General features: G+C 37.4%; 1 protein-coding gene across 2 annotated transcripts in view; it reads right to left on the reverse strand.

Annotated features, from left to right (window-relative positions):
- Nucleotides 1-3,474: 3,474 nt before the first annotated feature.
- Nucleotides 3,475-22,014, reverse strand: part of tgfb1a (transforming growth factor, beta 1a) — a 25,396-nt gene continuing 6,856 nt past the window's right edge. For both annotated transcript variants that reach the window (XM_067450047.1, XM_067450046.1), the window contains 6 exons: nucleotides 17,202-17,465; nucleotides 15,418-15,504; nucleotides 15,151-15,298; nucleotides 12,251-12,401; nucleotides 5,767-5,877; nucleotides 3,475-5,543 (listed from right to left, as the gene is read on the reverse strand). In XM_067450047.1, coding sequence (XP_067306148.1) covers nucleotides 5,496-5,543; nucleotides 5,767-5,877; nucleotides 12,251-12,401; nucleotides 15,151-15,298; nucleotides 15,418-15,504; nucleotides 17,202-17,465 — 809 coding nt within the window. In that variant the 3' untranslated portion in view covers nucleotides 3,475-5,495. The remainder of the gene's footprint in view (nucleotides 5,544-5,766; nucleotides 5,878-12,250; nucleotides 12,402-15,150; nucleotides 15,299-15,417; nucleotides 15,505-17,201; nucleotides 17,466-22,014) is intronic.

Here is a 22,014-nt window from a genome sequence, read left to right on the forward strand (position 1 = left end):
GATATTCATAAAAGTAAAGTCAGTTGAAGTTAGTTGTCAATTAAAGTATGCATCAAATTCAGGATTCACCAGGCGTTAGACATTGGATGTCTTATGGCTTTTAGTCCAAAATTGTCCAGCCATGAATGTATTCACACATGTACTTCATATTTCTTTAGATAAAAAATTATCTAAAATGAGACATTTTAATTAATTTTACAGCTACATACTATTAAACGTACATATTTTAATAATAATAATAATTAGTTACATTTATATAGCACTATTCTGGGTACTTTTTCTGGGTGACAAAGTGCTTTACATAGAAGAGGGGGAATTTCCTCAACCACCCCTAATGTGCAGCATCCACCTGGATGATGCGATGGCAGCCATATTGCGCCAGAACACCCACCACACACCATCTTATTTTAGAAGTAATCTAAAAGTCTACAGTGAAATAACGAAAACTGACATTCCCATAATTCCCTGCCTTAGATTGTGGAAAGGTCTAGTGGTAATGTTCTGTTTAGTTTAGTTTTCCCTGTTCCTGTTTGCCTTAGTTCCCATTCAGTCAGTCACGTTTGACATTATGTCGAACTGATGTCATGAGGTCTCGTCCCAATCACCTCCAATTAATAAAGAAATGAGCCAATGGACATTGCCAAGTGAGATTTTCGTGCTGAGTCACACCCACCGAAATATAAGACATAGAGAAATAAATTAATCAGATGGTAACAATAATTATAATAATGGTGTTTAAGAATTTTTTTTTTTTTTTTTTTGAATAAAGAAACTTGCTAGATAAAACACCTGCATTTCAGATGACAGACCTCATGCTTGTTATACAAACAGAAACATGGAAGTGTAACATTTCCCATGTCAGTATAGGAACAAAGGCTGAGACCTTGAGAAAAAAAAAATTCACTGTGTATGTAAACTTCCCTGAAGCTGTTGACTTCAATGAGGCTGTTGAGTGAAAGTCGTTTGAGAACAAAACGTGTCGGCGTTATCAGCCCACTGGGCCTCTTAAATTAGCACCCATGGAAGATTTACATGACATTTAAAAGCCACGCCGCTAGTTTACCATAAGTGAGACCGCGGAAGAGAACGTGCACTTCTTTAATGTGACAAATTTCCCTGGGAAATAGGGAATATTTCCCTGGGAATATTTAACAAATGTACTTTCAAATTTGTTTGTGCACCTATTAATTCACAATAAGACCAGTAACATATATTAATAAAGAAAAAAATAGAATGATAGTCTCATATGGGTGACATTTTTGAAACACATCCCTGCTGAAAAATCCAGCACTGGTCGTCAGCCTACGGTATGTTTTGCATGCTGGGAGAAGCTTGGGGTGCTATTCACTGGTTTGCTGGATCCCTCCCCTGTATCTTTTTCGGGGTATCTCTGTGGTATGCTGAAGATGTGAAACCCTGTCTCTGTGATACTGATGGGTCACTTATCAACATAATAGAGTAATTTAGAGGTGTTAGTGAGGCCAGCAGGGGGGTGCTCACCCTATGGTCTGTGTGGGTCCTAACACCCCAGTATAGTGATGGGAACACTATACTGTCAAAGAGCACCGCCCGTTAAAAATCCCAGGATGTCCTTCGATAAAGAGTAAGGGTGTTACCCGGACATCCTGGCCAAATTTGCCCACTGGCCCCTGTCCATCATGGCCTCCTAATCTTCCCCCTATCCTGACTGGCTTCATCACTCTGTCTCCTCTCCACCATAAGATGGTGTGTGGTGAGCGTTCTGGCGCAATATGGCTGCCGCCGCATCATCCAGGTGGGTGCTGCACATTGGTGGTGGTCGAGGAGATTCCCCCTTCTATGTAAAGCACTTTGAGTGCCTAGAAAAGCGCTATATAATGAATTATAATCTTTGGCTGTATTATAATTGCTTCCTAATTTAGAATATGATCAAAGATTGTGCAACGTGGACGTGGATTGTACAAATGAACGACTTAATGATTATTTCATTTTGCTGAGTGAAATTCAAAGTCAGTAAAATGATCTGATCTCTATCCCTGCTGCCTACGGGTAAAGTAACACGCAAGCTTATTTTATATATAATTAAGTGCATAGCAACCATTATAGTCTGCATTTTTAAAGTCTTTGAGTGAATGCAAACAGAGTGACGAATCATTCATGGACTACCATAATTCACACCACTGTAGCCTCTTCATACTTTCGCATCTCTGCATGAGTCATTGAGTAATTTCTTCTTCACAGAGTCTAAAAAGTTCTGGAACAATAAATTACTCTTTTCATCACTACTGCCACAGGAAAAACTGCAAAAACTTCCAGTTTCAGGAAATAATTTGGTGCAATATGAGTTCAGATTTAGGGGGATCAGAGGCAGGGCTGACCCCCCTGCAGAACTGCAGGCAGACCCACTGGCTTGGCAATGATATGCAGTGCCTCATTCCCCTCCTCTGGAACAATGTTTACAGTCATTTACAGCGTTCCCTTTTGAAATAGACAATAAACATTCAATCTCAATCATTGGTCAAAATGGGCACATCCAGCTTCCTTGAGAAGTCAAAAACACTCCAGATAAACACATTTATATTGCACGCGTAATATAAATACAAGTGTCTCCTGAAGACAAAAAAGTTTAATAACTTGTACTGCGGGCACCCTCTTATACTTCCGGGCACTTCGCTTATGACACCAGTCGTGCTGATAGCTTTCCCAATAGCATCAATCTGATGCAGTGCTGAGTTCCATTTTGAAAGTGAATTTTGATTACATGTTGACTTTAAAGTAATGCAAAGCTCTGCCAAGCCAATAGCTTTAACATTCTGTGCCTTGGCAAAGACAGAAACTGATGGTTATTGTTTGCTTGTTAAAAACCCCCAAAGGGATGGCAATAAAATACTGGTGTTTGCTAGCTGTTTGGCTCTTGTGAAGGCATATCATGTGAGGATGCCTCAGGTTCAGAGTTTGAGGAAAAGAGTTTCCAAAAATTGTTTATGAACAAAATGGTACAGTAGATGATCAGTTTTTAGAATTTTTGTCCATTACAATCTTACATAAAGGCTTGAGTGGATGTTGTAGTGTGCTGCTTGCCAGTGTGTGTATTTGTTAACTTTTCCATGGAGTCATCAAGAGCGGGTTTTAAGAGCGGGTCTGGACATGCATCAGTCGTTTTCAAAGCCTGAGCAACCATATGTCAGTAATTCCCAGAGGGAAGTGAGAAAGTAAAAGAGAAATAATAGCAAAAGAAAACAGAAAAAGAAGGACAATAGATTGCAGAGTTATCATTAAAACATTAGAAATTTATTATGGAAGTTTATAAGAGAAGAACAGTTTGAGAATTGTATTTTATTTTTATTTACATTTTTATATATAAATAAATTATCATAAATATTTGTAAAATACAATTGTTTTTAAAGATGTTGTTGTAAGACAGGAGCTAACGCCATTTCTAACCTGACCCTAATTTATACAGTTTGTGAAGATTTGTTTGTAACTACAAAAAAAAAAAAAAAAAACATTTAATTACAGATGTACAAAGGGATACTTAACTGAGTAACAATTAGTTGATTCTTTCATCGGACAGTACATCACAGTAATTAATAATATTTTTTATGGAGATGATAATAATTTGTGAGATTTTCTTTAAGATTTTGTGGACTGGATTGAGAGCTTTGTTTATTTATTTTTGTTTATTGGAACAATGAATGGGTCACAACGGCACAAAATAAGTGCAAAAAATCTAAAGTAATTACATAATAAGCCCAGCAAGAATGTGAAATGTTTGTCAAATGACACCGATATCAATTTAAAACACTTTCAGTTTAAAAAATAATAAAATATAACAAGGTATGTACATGTAAAAAGATGTTGCAAATAGCCAGTATACTTCAATGAAAGGTACTTTGAGTTTGTGAGCAGTATAGTCTCAGCCGTGCTGTATTTGAACTAACACACAGAACACAGTTCTCACCACTCAACACCGAGGCAGGGCAGAGGAAAAACATGGAGCCTCTATAAATATACACACTAATGCTTCTCATACATATGTCAGCACAAGGCCAAAACAACTGAACACACATACACGTAGATACAGTCACAATCATTTCTTTACTAACTCAAAATTTCTCACTAACAATAATACATCAAGATACACACTTGAACATACATAGGTGAATTTGATAAAAACCTGTAGAATTTCACCTCCAAACCAGAAGAAAAAAAACATTAAATATTTTTCAAGAAAATTAAGCCTGTTTTTAGGACCAGCTTCTTTGTATTGTGACATTATTTTCATGATAACTGAAATACTACATTAATTTACTGTAATAAAAAACTTAAATTGTATAAACAATTAATTTAATGTATTTATAGATCATTTATGTATTTGTTGTACTGTCTTTACTGTAAAACAATAATAACTGAATTGTCTTACATTGACTAAAATGCCACATATATTACATTCCAGTACATTTGTCAAGAAAATCACACAATGCAAACAATAGTCGTGGTCCTAAAATGAAGATTCACATTTGTGAGAAATGATATATTTTTTATTTTTTAAATGTTAAAATGTGTAAAACATTTATTTAGCAAAGCTGTGGACATTTTTGAGAACTAAGAGACCCTGACTCCAGAAGGACCTGAAAAGGCAAGTTATAAAATACATTTTCCCGTCACACTTCATAGTGCGCATTATGAGAGCTTTGAAATGTTTACCATTCAGTACCAACCCTCTAGTTTTCCTCTTGCTTTTAAAAGCTGAGATCTCAACTGGTCTACACTTAGACCCTGTTTACAGGAACACCTGTTCAGGTGAGATCATGAGGGTTTCAGAGCACAGCTGTGCACAAAATAAAACAAAAAACAACACACAAAAAATATCCCGCACATAAAAAAAAACCACCCAAATATTAAAGCATTTAATTCATGCATGCTCCAATGCCAACAGCTTTCTTGCCACTACTGTACGTCTTGAGCCTTCACCTCCATTGTTTAGTGCAAACACTTCTCTTTGTGTATTTCCATTAATTGACATATTAGATGTTCTTATGACATCATTTCTTTATCAGTACAGCACCATAAGAAATCTTCATTGAACATTTGGCATGCAATGCTACAAGGCTGCCCTCATGGTACAATCAAATTATGAACTATAAAGCACAATAAATTAATGGGATAAAATAATGTAAATAAACATTTAAAAAAGTTAACAAAGCATATATTGGTTTAATATTGAGCTTGTTTTGTGAAAAGCGTTAACGGAATGTCTTTGTGTGCTGTTGTGACATTGTAGAGGGGTATAACTGAGAAAGTTTCATTTTCAAAGATATTTTCTTTCCCCCTTTTTAATTTTTCCTCCATTTTTTGCCAGACTCTCCTCTATCCTTTTCCCATCCATGTCAGTTGTTTCAGTTGTCTCTCCCTGTGAGACTTTATATGTTCATATCTGTGTGTTTGCTTACTTATTAGAGAGAGATAGTTTCATGGAGCACTTTCTGAAGATAAATTAATGTTATAGTCATATTTTAACTGCACTTGCAGCTCCTCACTACCATGTTGGACAACTGCTCCACCTAGAAACAGAGCCAAGACAAAATGATTCATTCACATTAATGAATTTGTAATGTTTTCAGGTAAATTACTTCTTATGTAAACTTTTTGTTAGTAGTCAAACCAAAAGTTCTCACTCCAAATAACACACTTTGTGTGCCTTAACTGCTTTAAAAGTACCTTGCCACCAATCTGGGATATGTTTGTTCCCCCTATGCCATTAAAATAGGCAAAAGAGGCATTTACCTTGTGTTGTCTTCCCACATAGTAAAGAATTGGTAGAGGATCGTGGACTGCAGGTACACAGCATGGCTGAGCAGATGCACCAGGGTTGTGGTGTTTGTACAAGGATAATATCTATGAGAAACAAATACTACAATGAAACAGAAAAGCAATGCATGTCTTATTTTATTTTACACACTGTAAAATATGTGCCCAAAAATGGTAAAATATTAAGTATATTAACTATAGTAGTGAGTTGAAAGTAAATTTACACTAAAGTGAGATACTTTGAATATGTTTTATATCAGTTATCAGTTAACTGTTCACTTATTCACATGACCTCATTAGTAGCCTATTCATAGGTCAACTTTACATTACACAATTGCTTATTTTGATAATCAGTTGTATTTGATAGAAACAGGAAATAATAATAATAAAAATAAGTTTAAAATTGCACAGTGAAATAACTCAACTAAAAATTAAACCAAACTCCCAAAAATACTTGATTAATGCAGAGTTCACACTGCATGATTTTCAAACTCACTCTTTTCTTGCATGACTATCTGGGGTAGCATTCAGTTGCTGCTTTGTTCACATTGCATTATGGATCTGTGATTTTCACACTGCAAGACTTCACAATAGGAAGAATGGCAGACAGCGCTGTTTGGTCCGCAAACGATGTTTCACCGGCAAACACTCGCGGAATTTAACAATGAAACAACACAAGATTACGAGTTTGTCAAGACTGGAGTTGTTGCGCAGGACTGGAATTGTTATTAAAAATTATAGCCCGCAGAAAGCTTGCAATCCAAATTGTCCATTGGATGATCTGCAGCAAAAGGGAGGGGGGAAGAGCACTCTATTGACATAAACACAAATTAATAATAAAATTAAAAGAAATATCTGATCATCCTCCATAAAGCAGTCGTTATTTACATCTCATATAATCAGTAAACCATTGTGTTGCCAAGGAAATGACTGGCGCTTTTGTTTGACATTTCAAAAAGAGGCCGTTATCAGCCCCACAGTGGGAAAACAAAACCAGAACCATGCCAGCTGGCCTGGATCGGCACGATATAGAACGGTTATTTCACTCGCGTGAATGAGTACAGATTTACCTATGATTTTGAGCATTTGAAAATCGGGACTAAAATCATGCAGTGTGAACTCGGTATAAGTCTAATCAACTGCATGTTTTAATCCTTATTAATACATTATCAGTCCAAATATTAAAAAAGTATTTAAAAGAATAACTATCTGTGAGCATCACTGTAATAACTCTAGCTAATGTCACAACGGTACATTAGTTAAAAAGAAGTCCTATTACACTGTAAAAAAAATCAGGCCCCAATTAAAAATTGTCTAGTGACTGTGATCATATCTAAATTTTTCAGTTGGCCAAACTGAATTTCTGTGAATTAAATTGCATCAATTCCCAGAAAATCAATTTGGCCAACTGAAAAATTTAGATGTGGTCAGTCACTAGACAATTTTCAATTGGAGACATGATTTTATTTATTTTACTGTGTAATAGGGAAGTGCTGTAACTTTTTTTGCTTTAGCATCTTTGTGGGGAGGGGGCGGTTCTTTGAGGTTTGTTCGAATGGTGGAGTGAGTGAGTGATTCACAGAGGCACAAAAATCTTTAGAGCAATTTTTATAGCACCTTCTCCCACACGCTAATGCTCATCGTCCACCCAGCGCTCCTCTAGAACGCTTTGAAACCGCGTACTCAGCCTTCGGTAAAGCCCAAGGACATTTGGCCACAGCACTCTTAGCTCCAGAAGCGTCAAGGACCCCGCATAAATGTATATGATAAATATTTATTAAATGTATATAAATATGCATTAAATGTAACAAATTATTATAATTATTATTATTATTATTATAAATTATTAAAGGAGTTTGCAGCTTAACTACAGAAAATGTTCCAGGCGATGAGAACAGAAAAAAAAGTGTTCTTGCATGTGCCAACCCCCACAAAAAAACTGCCAAAAAGCAGCTTTTCCATCTCTTCCACTGCCAACATACACAGCTCCCCGTCCCCAGCAGAAAGCTGTCACACCAGGTCACACTCTCACAGACCTCTCACACAGTCCGCATAGGTGTGGCGAGTGCTGCCAAACATGTCAGAGTGTGTATGTGAGATATGTTACTTTTACAGCCGTTATTTTCTGGTCCCAAAGAAAGATGTCAGATTTTGCCTATTCTGGACCTACATCAGCTAAAATGTACGCTTCAGTACATTGAAAATGTTTTTGATGCTTGCTTTCCCTTTGAGTCGCTTCAGTCGGCTCCTTTGAAAGTGCTCTTGTTTAAATTTTCACTTTTGCTCATGCTTCCTTCTGTTAAGCGAGTAGATAATATGCAAATTTTTGTCCCAAGGAACAGTTATGTGCCCAAGGTACTTTCAACGCTGTTCAGAGCTCTGATGATATCTCTCTCAGCTTTTACCCCAGGCAAGCCCAGAGGCAGGTGATGACCCCCTTCCACGAACTTTGTGCAGTTATATTGAGTGCACCAGACAATTTAGACTCTCTAAACAGTTTAGACTCTATGGCACATGCTTTCAATGCAAAATGCTGAACAGTTCATGAGAACAGCTAAGAGTGCTTCGTACATGCGTTCATGAACTCAAGGCTAGATTATTGTAATGCTCTACTGGATGGTTGCCCTGCTTGCTTAATAAACAAACTCCAGCTAGTCCAAAATGCAGCAGTTCGAGTTCTTACTAGAACCAGGAATTATGATCATATTAGTCTAGTTCTGTCAACTCTGCACTGGCTCCCTTTATATGCATACATTTTAAAATCTTACTTATTACTTACAAAGCACTAAATGGTTTAGCACCCCAGTACTTAAAGGGGGGGGTGAAATGCTGTTTCATGCATACTGAGCTTTTTACACCTTTAAAGACTTGGATTCCCATCCTAAACATAGACAAAGTTTCAAAAACTAATGTTGGACGTTTGATGGAGTATTTCTGTGTTAAAAATACTCCTTCCGGTTTCTCACAAGTTTCGGCGAGTTTTTTTCGAGTATGGGTCTACTTGACGTTAAATAGATCGGAAGGTCCTTGTATGGGCCGTATGGGCTCTTCTCCCGGTAGGGTGCACGCGCGCGTGACTAGAGGGAGAGAGAGGAAATGCACGCCTTACAGTCTCTCAGGTGCAGATCCTGTCCTCCGTGAACACTTATGACGCGCCGCGCTCTACTTTATTCCTATGGGTGACGTCGAGCGACTTCAACGCTTCAGCACAGCATTCCGGGAAGGCAGCGCTGCATTTGAACCGATTTGAACGCAGAAATGACGGGAAGCTTCAAGGCATCGCTTCAGTCGCGTCGCAAAGTGGATTTCCACGGTCACTGCTATCACAGGACTTCACCAAATCATACCAAAGAAGTGTGTTTTTGACAGAGCGGTCCTGCTTTGGAAGATGCCGGTGAGTAAATCAACTTCAAATGTCTCTGCTATTGGCTACCGTCGCATGAGTAAACATCAGTAAACGATACGATCGCGTGCTTCGTCATTCAAATGCGCTAACGGTTACTCCATTGTTGTTCTGTATAACGTTACACTATTCTGACTCTGACGTGCAAAACCGTTTTGCTTGCTACCTCTAAGGTCTAGTCACATACAATAGTCCATAAACCAAATCATGTCCTCATAAACTGCGCGTAAAGACACACAAAGGCCCCTAAATACAGTACATACCACAGAGACGGACATCCTGATGTTGCCGTTTCTCCTGTTCAATTTATTTCAGCCTCAGATTTGATTGTGGATCATTATCTGTATTAGCTGAGATAGATGGGTTTCTCCACGCTTGAGGACATCACCGCTTTGTACACATTCGTCATTCTTTAGCTCCGCCCACACGATACGCCTCCAGGCGCTCGGTTTTTTCCAGAAAGACTCGGTACAGCCCATATTTCTTTTATAAATATGATAAAACTAAAGACTTTTCGGAGATATGAAGGATGCAATACTACTCTATAGGTACTCAAGATTGACATGAGATTGACTGAAACTGAGTGTTTCACCCCCCCCTTTAAGCGAGCTCTTAACACATTATACTCCATCACGTCTATTGTGGTCTCAAAACTCTGGCCAGTTGATAATACCTAGAATATCTAAATCAACTGCAGGCGGTCGATCATTTTCCTATGTAGCACCTAAACTCTGGAATAGTCTTCCTAGCTTTGTTCAGGAAGCAGACACACTCTGTCAGTTTAAATCAAGACTAAAAACACATCTCTTTACTATGGCATACATATAGAACATTTTTAACTTATACGTTTTAACATATTCTTTCAAATCAATTGACTGATTGTTAGGCTGCATTAACTAGGTCAGCCGGAACTAGGAACACTTGCCACAACACCTGATGTACTCGTTACATCATACGAAGAGTGGCATCTATGCTAATGTTAGTCTCTCTGTTTATCCCGAGGTTTATTGCAGTCGGCCGGATTGAGGCCGTGTCCGGACCGGATGGTGGACCTGCGGCTGGACATGACCAACAGATCCTGAAGTGTTTGCGGGGAGCGTTTCAATTAAACTCCCCCAGTAAATGCCGCATTGACGCGTTTTAAACGTCCAGATATTTTTGCAGCTGACCTTATTAACCTTATATGCATTTGTAGGGGTTTCCCTTTCAGACGCAAAATGTACGGGAGGAGAGTATTTAAATTAATCATGCAAGATGATTTATTATGGTGTGCACTTGTCAATGTACTGGTGTTTGTGCCATTATTTACCGCCCAAAAAAAGTCTTAAAGGTCCCGTTCTTCGCGATTCCATCTTTCAAACTTTAGTTAGTGTGAAATGTTGCTGTTGGAGCATAAATAATACCTGTAAAATTATAAAGTTCAAAGTTCAATGCCAAGCGAGATATTTGATTTAACAGAAGTTCCCTTTCAACGGCCGGTTTGGACTACAGGAAGTGCAGGGATGTAATGACATCACTAGAACCGTTTGTTGACTAACCCTCCGCCCACAAGAACACACAAAATAGGGGGCGTGATCTTGTTGCTCTCCCACAAGGAGAAGAGCGCGCATTTAGCGCTTTCCGGGCAAAGTGCGCTGTCCAATCATAACACGGGAAGCGCTGGCCCAATCAGAACTCGTTACGTGTTTCTGAAGGAGGGACTTCATAGAACAAGGAAATCATCAGGCCGTTTGTAGGACAGAGAAAACAGCGCTGTACAGATAAGTAAATTGTGTGAAAAATACTGTTTTTTCACACGCGAAACATGAACTCATGTTATATTGCACACTGTAAACATAATCAAAGCTTCGAAAACACGTGAAGAACGGGACCTTTAAGCCAGATGCTAATTTGTGCTGCTCTTGATTGCATTGTTCATCATGGAAATGTTCCAGCTACATCGGTGTTCTTTAATTTGTGTGTCGTCAGTAGATTGTGTGCAGAACATTCCACACCCATTGACACTAATTTGTCCTGTTTAGTAAATCTGGCCCTGTGCATAATAAATGATGGAAAATGTTGTCAATGGCAGGTACATTTTTTTAAATGTCTGCGTTTTATCTTCTAGCAGAGACAACAAGTTTCATTATTTAAAAAGGTGAAATTTGAAGCTTGCATAGGCCAAGCTTCACTGTTATAATGTAAGATGTAATGAAGTAAGGTATATGACATTTCAGCCCTTGGGGTAACTAGTCATCCAAAACTTGTTTTCTCTACATTGCAAACACTTGACCTCAAATGTACCTCTGGATACTACAGTATCTGAGCATTATCATACCACATGGCCACAAGTGCAACTCTTTGTGGTGTTTTGTATTCTTGCTCAAAAATGTACATGAACGAGAGCAGGAAATGGTACAGGCAGGGGAAAAAATTCTGTTTTCGTTTCCGAATAGTATTTAAGATTAGAAATAGTGCATGCCAAAAAATGTTGCAAATATTAATCATATTAAGTAACTGGTATGACATGCACTTTTAAAAAATGGTGGGTTAAAAGCAACCAAAGTTGGGATGAAAATGGACAAACCCAGAAATTGGGTTGTTTGAATGGGTCCATTCAATGGTTTCAAACAACCCAATTGCTGGGTTTGTCCATTTTCATCATTTTTTAGAGTGTGGAGTGTTTTCAAAGTGTGTCTGTACATGATTTTAGGCTAATATTGTCTTAAAGTCATAAAGTCTTTGAGGAGACACCAGAGGAGAGTTTAAGGATTTCGCTAAACTTCTGCAGGTAAAGAAAAGTAGGAGCATAAAGCTGCAGCTGCCAAAGATATAAATGTAAAGTTCAGTAATAACGTTGTACGGTCAATTTAGATATGTTCAGAAAACTGACAAATAAACATAAAATACAAATAAAAGAAGTAAATAAATGGCGATGGTTACATGCATACATATTGTTTGTTTCTCTCATAAATATCTTTTTTTTTATTCTTGTGTTTATTTGTGCTTTATAAAGAAATTAAAAATATTTGTAGCTCTTTGGTCAAATGGGACAGAGGTGGAAAAAAAACACCCTACCTGAGAGTATTTGTTCTCAGCATTCCAGATGTAGGTACAGGATCCCATGCAGTAGTTAGCATAGTATCCTTTAGGCTTGTGGATCCACTTCCAACCCAGATCTCTCCGAAAGTCAATGTAAAGCTTACGCATACAGCAGGTCTCCGTTTTTCTGTCAGAGAATATTGGGAAGGAGGGGGTTTGATTCTCTTTTGTTATCTGTGGCTCTTACCTAAGTCTGTTTTATACAACTCATTATCAGATTGTATTATCAGAAATAATTGAAGTTACTGAATTAGTCATCCTGTTCAGTTTTTCATTTTTATCCAGTTGTTTGAACAGCAATTGGACTGAATACTATTTTGTGGTCAGTATGACTATTTGAAATCCTGTTAAAAATGTATTTAAGCATTCATAAGCATTTATATGTATTATGTAGGGACACAGCCGTGTAACCTCATAAAAATATATAATAGAAATTAACCCCTTACTTTGGTCAAATAATTATATGCATTTCTATTTCTTTTTTTCTTCTGTTTAACATACATCGATCAGGCATAACATTATGACCATTTTCCATATATTGTGTTGGACCAACACAATACTTTTACTGCCAAAGCAGCCCTGACCCGTTGAGGCATGGACTCCACTAGACCCCTGGAGTCTCTGGCACCAAAATGTTAGCAGCAGATCCTTTAAATTGTGAGGAGGGGCCTCCATGGATTGGACTTGTTTGTTCAGCAAATCCCACAGAGGCTCGATTAGATTGAGATCTGGGTAATTTGGAGGCCAAGTCAACACCTCAAACTTGTTGTGGTCCTCAAACCATTCCTGGACCATTTCTGCTTTATGGCAGGAGCATTATCCTACTGAAAGAGCCACAGCCACCAGGGAAAACCTTTTCCATGAAAGGGTGAACATCGTCTACAACAATGCTAAGTAGTTGGTATGTGAAAAAAGTAACATCCACTGGATGGCAGGACCCAAGGTTTCCCAGCAGAACACTGCCTCTGCTGGCTCGCCTTCTTCTTCAAAGAGGTATCAGAGGTATCAGTGTTATTCACTTTACCTTTCATTGCTCATAATGTTATGCCTGAGATATATATACAGTCTTGTTCAAAATAATAGCAGTACAATGTGACTAACCAGAATAATCAAGGTTTTTCGTATATTTTTTAATGCTACGTGGCAAACAAGTTACCAGTAGGTTCAGTAGATTCTCAGAAAACAAATGAGACCCAGCATTCATGATATGCACGCTCTTAAGGCTGTGCAATTGGGCAATTAGTTGAATGGGGTGTATTCAAAAAAATAGCAGTGTGGCATTCAATCACTGAGGTCATCAATTTTGTGAAGAAACAGGTGTGAATCAGGTGGCCCCTATTTAAGGATGAAGCCAACACTTGTTGAACATGCATTTGACAGCTGAGGAAAATGGGTCGTTCAAGACATTGTTCAGAAGAACAGCGTACTTTGATTAAAAAGTTGATTAGAGAGGGGAAAACCTATAAAGAGGTGCAAAAAATGATAGGCTGTTCAGCTAAAATGATCTCCTATGCCTTAAAATGGAGAGCAAAACCAGAGAGACGTGGAAGAAAACGGAAGACAACCATCAAAATGGATAGAAGAATAACCAGAATGGCAAAGGCTCAGCCAATGATCACCTCCAGGATGATCAAAGACAGTCTGGAGTTACCTGTAAGTACTGTGACAGTTAGAAGACGTCTGTGTGAAGCTAATCTATTTTAAAGAATCCCCCGCAAAGTCCCCTCTGTTAAAAAAAAGGCATGTGCAGAAGAGGTTACAATTTGCCAAAGAACACATCAACTGGCCTAAAGAGAAATGGAGGAACATTTTGTGGACTGATGAGAGTAAAATTGTTCTTTTTGGGTCCAAGGGCCACAGGCAGTTTGTGAGACGACCCCCAAACTCTGAATTCAAGCCACAGTACACAGTGAAGACAGTGAAGGATGGAGGTGCAAGCATCGTGATATGGGCATGTTTCTCCTACTATGGTGTTGGGCCTATTTATCGCATCCCAGGGATCATGGATCAGTTTGCATATGTTAAAATACTTGAAGAGGTCATGTTGCCCTATGCTGAAGAGGACATGCCCTTGAAACGGTTGTTTCAACAAGACAATGACCCAAAACACACTAGTAAACGGGCAAGGTCTTGGTTCCAAACCAACAAAATGAATGTTATGGAGTGGCCAGCCCAATCTCCAGACCTTAATCCAATTGAGAACTTGTGGGGTGATATCAAAAATGCTGTTTCTGAAGCAAAACCAAGAAATGTGAATGAATTGTGGAATGTTGTTAAAGAATCATGGAGTGGAATAACAGCTGAGAGGTGCCACAAGTTGGTTGACTCCATGCCACACAGATGTCAAGCAGTTTTAAAAAACTGTGGTCATACAACTAAATATTAGTTTAGTGATTCACAGGATTGCTAAATCCCAGAAAAAAAAAAATGTTTGTACAAAATAGTTTTGAGTTTGTACAGACAAAGGTAGACACTGCTATTTTTTTGAACACACCCCTTTCAACTAATTGCCCAATTGCACAGCCTTAAGAGCGTACATATCATGAATGCTGGGTCTTGTTTGTTTTCTGACAATCTACTGAACCTACTGGTAACTTGTTTGCCACGTAGCAATAAAAAATATACTAAAAACCTTGATTATTCTGGTTAGTCACATTGTACTGCTATTATTTTGAACAAGACTGTGTATATATATATATATATATATATATATATATATATATATATATATATATATATATATATATATATATATATATATATATATATATATATACTAGAACTGTATAAGTGTTTAGGTATTTGCTATTTATACTGTACTGTTTGAACTGTATCTAAACAACAAAACAAAGGTGAAAGAGAGCAAAGAGACTTACTCATCACAAGTTACATCAGTGCCAACATCTCGTTTCCTGCGAGTTGGTGGAAGAGAGGTGCCATTAGAGGGCAAGGATAAAGCCAAAATGTAAGGCTTCACCATCATATCTGCCAGACTAGCAGTGTCACCTCTCTGTTTGTCTAGTCCTGAAAATACACAAACATACACATAGAAAATCCAAGATTTAATCAAAGATTATGTCAGTTTTGGATTCTTTTGGCATACATTTCCAACACTACGGTTCAGATGTTTGAGATTATCTTACCTGATATAGTGAAGAGGAATTTATCTGTACTCTGCTGGTCTCCTTTACAGCCACAGTATAACCTCAGTTCTAAACTTTCTTCATCTTCTGTTAAAAACACACACACAAGATTGTTTGCATTTTGGAGTACTCTACTGTATAAACCATGTAACGCATACAACTACTAGTGTAGCTGCACTAACATCAAATAAGGAAATAAAAGGGGTAGATAAAAATCGGTCACTCCATACTATACAAGTCTATTCAAGATCTAATTAAATATTATATATTCTATAATTTATTATAATAAATGTATAATTAATTATAAAAATGTCTACAAATTTATAAAACTGATCCAAGATAAAAACATATCATGAGCTGGTTCATGGGCTCATTTAGGTCATCACTCTATCGGCGAACCATTGATATTTGTACAATTTAAAGACATTTTGAAATAATTGTAATGTCACAAAGCCTTGTTTATTGAAATCAAATGTTGCTGTGCTCCAGTCAAATGTTCCTGAAAAAGCATTCTCTGATGAGGTATATACAGTAGATATGTCTGAAAATAGGATTTTCTCTTTATTGAATGTTATTTTCATTATTTTAATTAATTTAAATTGGAAGGCTGATTGTAACGCTAGCTGAGAAAATATCCTGCGTATCATATGCATCAAACTCGAGTTGTAGTCTGTCAGACGATTATTCATAATACAATGTTTTCCCTAGAGACATGATTGTGACCTTTGAGAAAAACTGAGTAAAGCAACAACTAAATTGTGTTTAAAATGTTAATTTTCTGTTTATACATCTGAAACACAAAATAAAACATTATTTGTGTTGAAAACACTGATCAGTTGTGATAGGATGACAAGTGCTGCTGAGGGAGTCTCTCTCTGGCCAAAGTGTGAAAGGAGATTTGAATTGATTACATACAATATATCACCCACCATGTTAATCACACTGGTGTGATCATTGATTAAAAAATACCATAATAAAAAATAATTCCAAAGTATATAAATATTTATCAAATATTATACAAATATTTGTCATTGTCATCACCCAAACAGCAGCCAGTTATGATTCCTAAGAAAGTTCACCTAAGCAATATTAGAAAGCACTTTACAGTAAAATAAAGTTGAACTAAGGAAATTATCAGCAGCACATACTTACATTAATGTTTGTTACATAATATGGTTAAACAAAACTAATAAATAAATATATAAATATGACCCAAAGTCATCAGAACTGAACAACAGTATTTTGCACAAAATGTCTTACTAATGACCATGCTGTCACAGTTACTCCCGTTCCCGCACTCCATTTCCCAAGATCCTCCCTGTCTCACACCTGAACTCACTTCCTCATCTTCTCTCGCTCTCCCCGGATTCCCAGCACCTGGTCCTCATCGTTAGCGCACCTTTATTTTTGGACTCACTCCCCTCACTCATAGTCGGTTCTTGTTTTTGTTATAGTAAGAGTGTTATGTAGTTTCCGTTCTCCAGCGTTGTGTATATTCTGTTCTGAGTCTTTGTGAAAATAAACGTGTTTAGTTTTGGATGTCTTGGACTTGCAGCAACACCGTAACACATGCAACCCCACCAACCAAGAGTTGCTAACAGTTCAGAGGTAGTGCTAAGAATTTATAAATAATTTATAAGGCTTTAATAACGTCACATTATTAAGAATGCTATCAATTTTGCTGAACATCTTTATTATTTATATATATATAAATTACCTGAATTTATTATATACCTGATATTAATTACCTGAAATATATATATATATAAATTACATGACCTTACCTGAACTCTGCAACCATTCTGTCATCGTCTGTTTCACGTCAAACGAGAGCCAGCGATTGGACCAATCCTTGGAGACAAAGCGGGTGTCCAGATATCGAGCCTGATCGCCAGCTCCACGATACAGTTCCAGCCTCTGCTCTTGGTCCATCGTGGGATTCTTAATCCGAAGCCGTAACTCGGCTTGAGCCAGCAGCCGGAAGTCTGGAATGCTCTGTCTCATTTCTGATACGTTAAAAAGCATCTGATGCTTTGTGCCATTCTGAGCTAGAGAGAAAGTGAGAAATATTAGAAAAGTGAATGGTTATTTTATAGCTTGGAAAACAGACCACTCTTTTAGTAGATAATAACCTGGATTTGCCAGGTTAATAGCATAAAATCTTTGATAGATATTTTGAGTTTTGTTTGAGGGTCTAAGTAGAAGAAGAAGAAGAGGTTTTATTTATATAGTGCCTTTCCAAAGCTCAAGGTTGCTTTACATAGCGTTTGAGATTACATTTGCACAATGGTACATTAGCATACTCGCATACACAAGACAAGCACAGTTCTTATATAGCCACATTATTCAAAATACTAATTAAATCAATATGTCTTTAGCTGGGTCTTGAAGGTAGACAGAGATGATAAATTATGCAATGGTTAGGGAAGCCAATTCCATAATTTAGGTGCATTGAAACTAAATGCCCTGCCACCTACAGTGGACAACCTAAAACGAGAAGTGGACAAAAGACCAAGCTGAGATGATCTGAGGGACCGTGCGGGAGAGCAGTGGTGTAGTAAGTCAGGACAGACCGGATGTGATTAATGCATGAATTAATATTTCAGCATCATCCAGAGATAGAGAAGATTTAAGACATGCATATTATGGAGATGGAAAAAATAGTTTTTAACAACAAAAGAAATATGAGAGGCAAAAGTTAGAGATAAAAGTCAAATAAGACACCAAGATTACAGACAGATGAAGAAGGCTTAACATCAATCCCATCAATTTCCAGTGACAGGTCCATTCTTTTGACTGTGGTTGCAGAGCCAATCATCAGGAATTCAGTTTTGCTATTATTTAGTTTAAGGAGGTTCAGGGACATCCAATGCTTAATATCCCTGTTACATGCAGTGAGTGAGTCAGGTAAGGATGGCCTATCAGATCTGGTAGTGAGATAAATTTGGATGTCATCAGCATAGCAATGAAATTCAAGTCCATGTCTGCGTATGATGTTGCCAAGTGGATATATATATATATATATATATATATATATATATATATATATATATATATATATATATATATATATATATATATATATATATATATATATATATATATATAAATGATAAACAGAAGTGGACCAAGAATTGAGCCCTGAGGAACACCCTCTGAAAGCGGAGCAGTAGCAGATTTATAGCCTTGTATGGTGATGTAAAACTTTCTGACGCTGATGTAGGAGATGAGCCAGGACAGAGCAGAACGATGCCGTTATCAGAAAGACAAGAAATTAGTATGAGAGAGAGAGAGAGAGAGAGAGAGAGAGAGAGAGAGAGAGAGAGAGAGAGAGAGAGAGAGAGAGAGAGAGAGAGAGAGAGAGAGAGAGAGAGAGAGAGAGAGAGTTTTCTAAAGTTGCGCCTCTGTCGACAATATTTTAATTCATGAAATACGACGCATTGGAGCATTTTCTAGAGTTGTGCTTAGCTCTGTTGGTAAAGCATTGCAATACACAACAACAACATGCGATCATGCGATCGTGAGTTCGATCCCAGGGAACATATGCACTCATAATGTGTGTATACACTATAAATCACTGGGTAGGATTAGGGACGTGGTGGTTGTAGTTGTAAATAATAAAAATATTTTTCTAAATGGAAATATGACAAATGGTGGTAAAAAGTCCACACATTGCATTAAAATGAACACGCATTTCGATTGGTAACGACAGTCATATGTCATTTCATGAAGTCAGATGTAACACGACACTCATTATTTTTACGCCAAATAGAGGGCACATGACTTTAAAGGTCCCATTCTTTGCAATTCCATCTTTCAAACTTTAGTTAGTGTGTAATGTTGCTGTTAGAGCATAAATAATACCTGTAAAATTATAAAGCTCAAAGTTCAATGCCAAGTGAGATATTCTATTTAACAGAAGTTCCCTTTCAAAGCCTACAGCGAACGGCCGGTTTGGACTACACCCCTGCACTTCCTGCTTTAATGACGCAACTAAAACCATTTGTTGACCAACCCTCCACCCACAAGAACACGCAAATTCGGGGGCATTGTCCTTGGGCTCTCGCAGGTCAAGAATAGGAAGCATTGTTTTTGTAGAGTGTGTTTGTCGCCATGCCATTGAAACGCTGTTATTTTCATCCCAGAGTCAAATCACCTTTGTTTGGCCTTCCCACGGACGCTGTACGTAGAGATCAATGGCTACAGTTTATGGTTAACTCGGTTCCGGAAAATTCACCATTTACCATTTACCATAATCACAACTTAAAACTATGTGCAGCACATTTTGCTGAGGACTGCTTCCTCAATCTCAATCGCAGAAAGATTCTTCTTAAAAGATGACGCAGTTCCCTCTTTGTTGTTTATGGTGCACAACCGGTAAGTGTATTTTATTATTTAAGTCGGTCCGTTTAACAGTTTATGTAACTCATGACACAAAGTGCAACGCTGTTTAGCTTTGCTAACTAACGTTAGATGGTAATTGAAACTAATCTGAAAAACTTAGCAAATAAAAGTGTAGTAATTCATTCAGACACCATCGATTATTGGTGTTTGTAATGATCAGTTTAAACTACTGAATAGACAGCTTACCATTCTGAAACATCCAGCAAAAGTCTTTCCTGAGCAGGTTGTAATCGATCCTCTTCGATATTCTCCGGGTCTGATTCCGACTCAAATTGATAAGGCAATATAGACATTTTTGCAATAACATTGAGCGCGCGTATCTACGCGTTATGATAAGAGGCGGGACCTTTCCGGGCAACGTGCTAAGCTGCTGTCCAATCACAGCGCGGGAAGCGCTGGCCTAATCAAAACTCGTTACGTGTTTATGAAGGAGGGACTTCATAGAACAAGGAAATCATCAGGCGGTTTTTAGGACAGAGGAAACAGCGCTGTACAGATAAGTAAATTGTGTGAAAAATACTGGGGTTTTTTACACGCAAAACATGAACTCATGTTATATTGCACACTGTAAACATAATCAAAGCTTCAAAAACACGCAAAGAATGGGACCTTTAAAACGTAAATATAGGTCATAATAAGGTGCTAGAAAAACGACCTATAGAGTCGTATTTTTTTGGAGGACAGTTTGACTTTTTCAGATAAACCCACTCCTTAATTGCACCAAAAAAATGTCAGTCAGACGGACACTTTCGGGTCTCAGTAGGTGGTTCTTGGCCATAATCACCTGCCAACTGCTACCAGAGTTTACAATACAAGTAGGGCAGCATTAATGTTGTATAGCTAAATGAGACCTTGCCTGTATTTTGAATGCAGCCGTAATTTAAAGAGGAAGCCATTATTAAGATGTGTTTGGGGTTAATTAGTTGCCAGAGTATTATAGAGTTAAACTCAAAATAATGTTGTTGTTTGTTTTTTAGGTCTTTAAATGATCTGGCACCTTCCTATTTGTCAGATTTTTTAAACGTAAATAAGTCAGTTAGATGCTTGCGATCCTCAGACAATATTGCATTGTCATATCCAAGATCAAGACTGAAGTTGCGAGGTGAACGTGTTTTTAGTGGCCGGTCCTATAGATATGGAATGGTCTTCCTTTAACTGTGAGGTCTGCATCGTCCATACATTCATTTTATTTTCATTTTTACAGTCTTATTTTTTACCCTTGCATTTCACTCATTATTACTTTTTGTGTCTTTTAACTAATATTTAGTGATGCATTCCTTTTTAATTATTACTATATATGTTTTTTTTTTCATTAATTTCTCTGTATAGCACTGTGGTTAACTTTTGTTGTGTTTATTTTTGCTTTATAAATTAAATTATATATATATATATATATATATATATATATATATATATATATATATATATATATATATAAATAAAATTATTTTTATTCATTTTATTTTATTTTATTTTATTTTTATTTTTGGCTTTGGGGGTGAAATGTGACCTGTACATGCTTGCAAATGATGTTTAGATCTGTCTCTAAAGCAATGGGAAATAAAATGTATAATTTTTCATAAGCTTGGTACACATAAAGGACATGTTCAATTCACTATCCACTGTTGAGGGATATAATGCATTGATTATATTCCCTATTGGTCCTAACACCTGTGGCCACACATACAAAGTGTCAATGTCCAAATGAACTGCTCTTTGTTGATTAGAGTATGGTGGATAAGATGAGGGTGGAGTGGGATTTGTGTGTATGTGTGTTTACATAGGCTGGTGCTCAGGTAAGCTCAGGACAGCTGTCCTAACAGGCACTGAGACAAACCTATCATTAGTACTGGGTGCAACCAGATTCCAGCAGGCTTAAATATCTGCCTCTCCAACGCATGCTTTACCCTTCCTGTCCTCTTACTGTCACCTTCCACAGAATCACAACTCTCTCTTTCCCCAACTATTCTGTTCCAATCACATTAAGTCATGACACATTTTCCCAGCGGATAAGATGTGCAGTCAGCACAATCTTTGACATGTAATAACATGAGATGAAAAGCAGCACATCCATAAAGAAAAACATGGAAACTTAGACATGCCTGAAGGACATGGCTGTAAACTGAGTGCTCTCTATTTGACAGCATTATTTATGATTTAAGGTCGGTACTACATAGAAGACTAAATCTCTTT

This window comes from Pseudorasbora parva, chromosome 8 (genome assembly GCF_024679245.1).
Source record: "Pseudorasbora parva isolate DD20220531a chromosome 8, ASM2467924v1, whole genome shotgun sequence".
Lineage (NCBI taxonomy): Eukaryota > Metazoa > Chordata > Actinopteri > Cypriniformes > Gobionidae > Pseudorasbora > Pseudorasbora parva.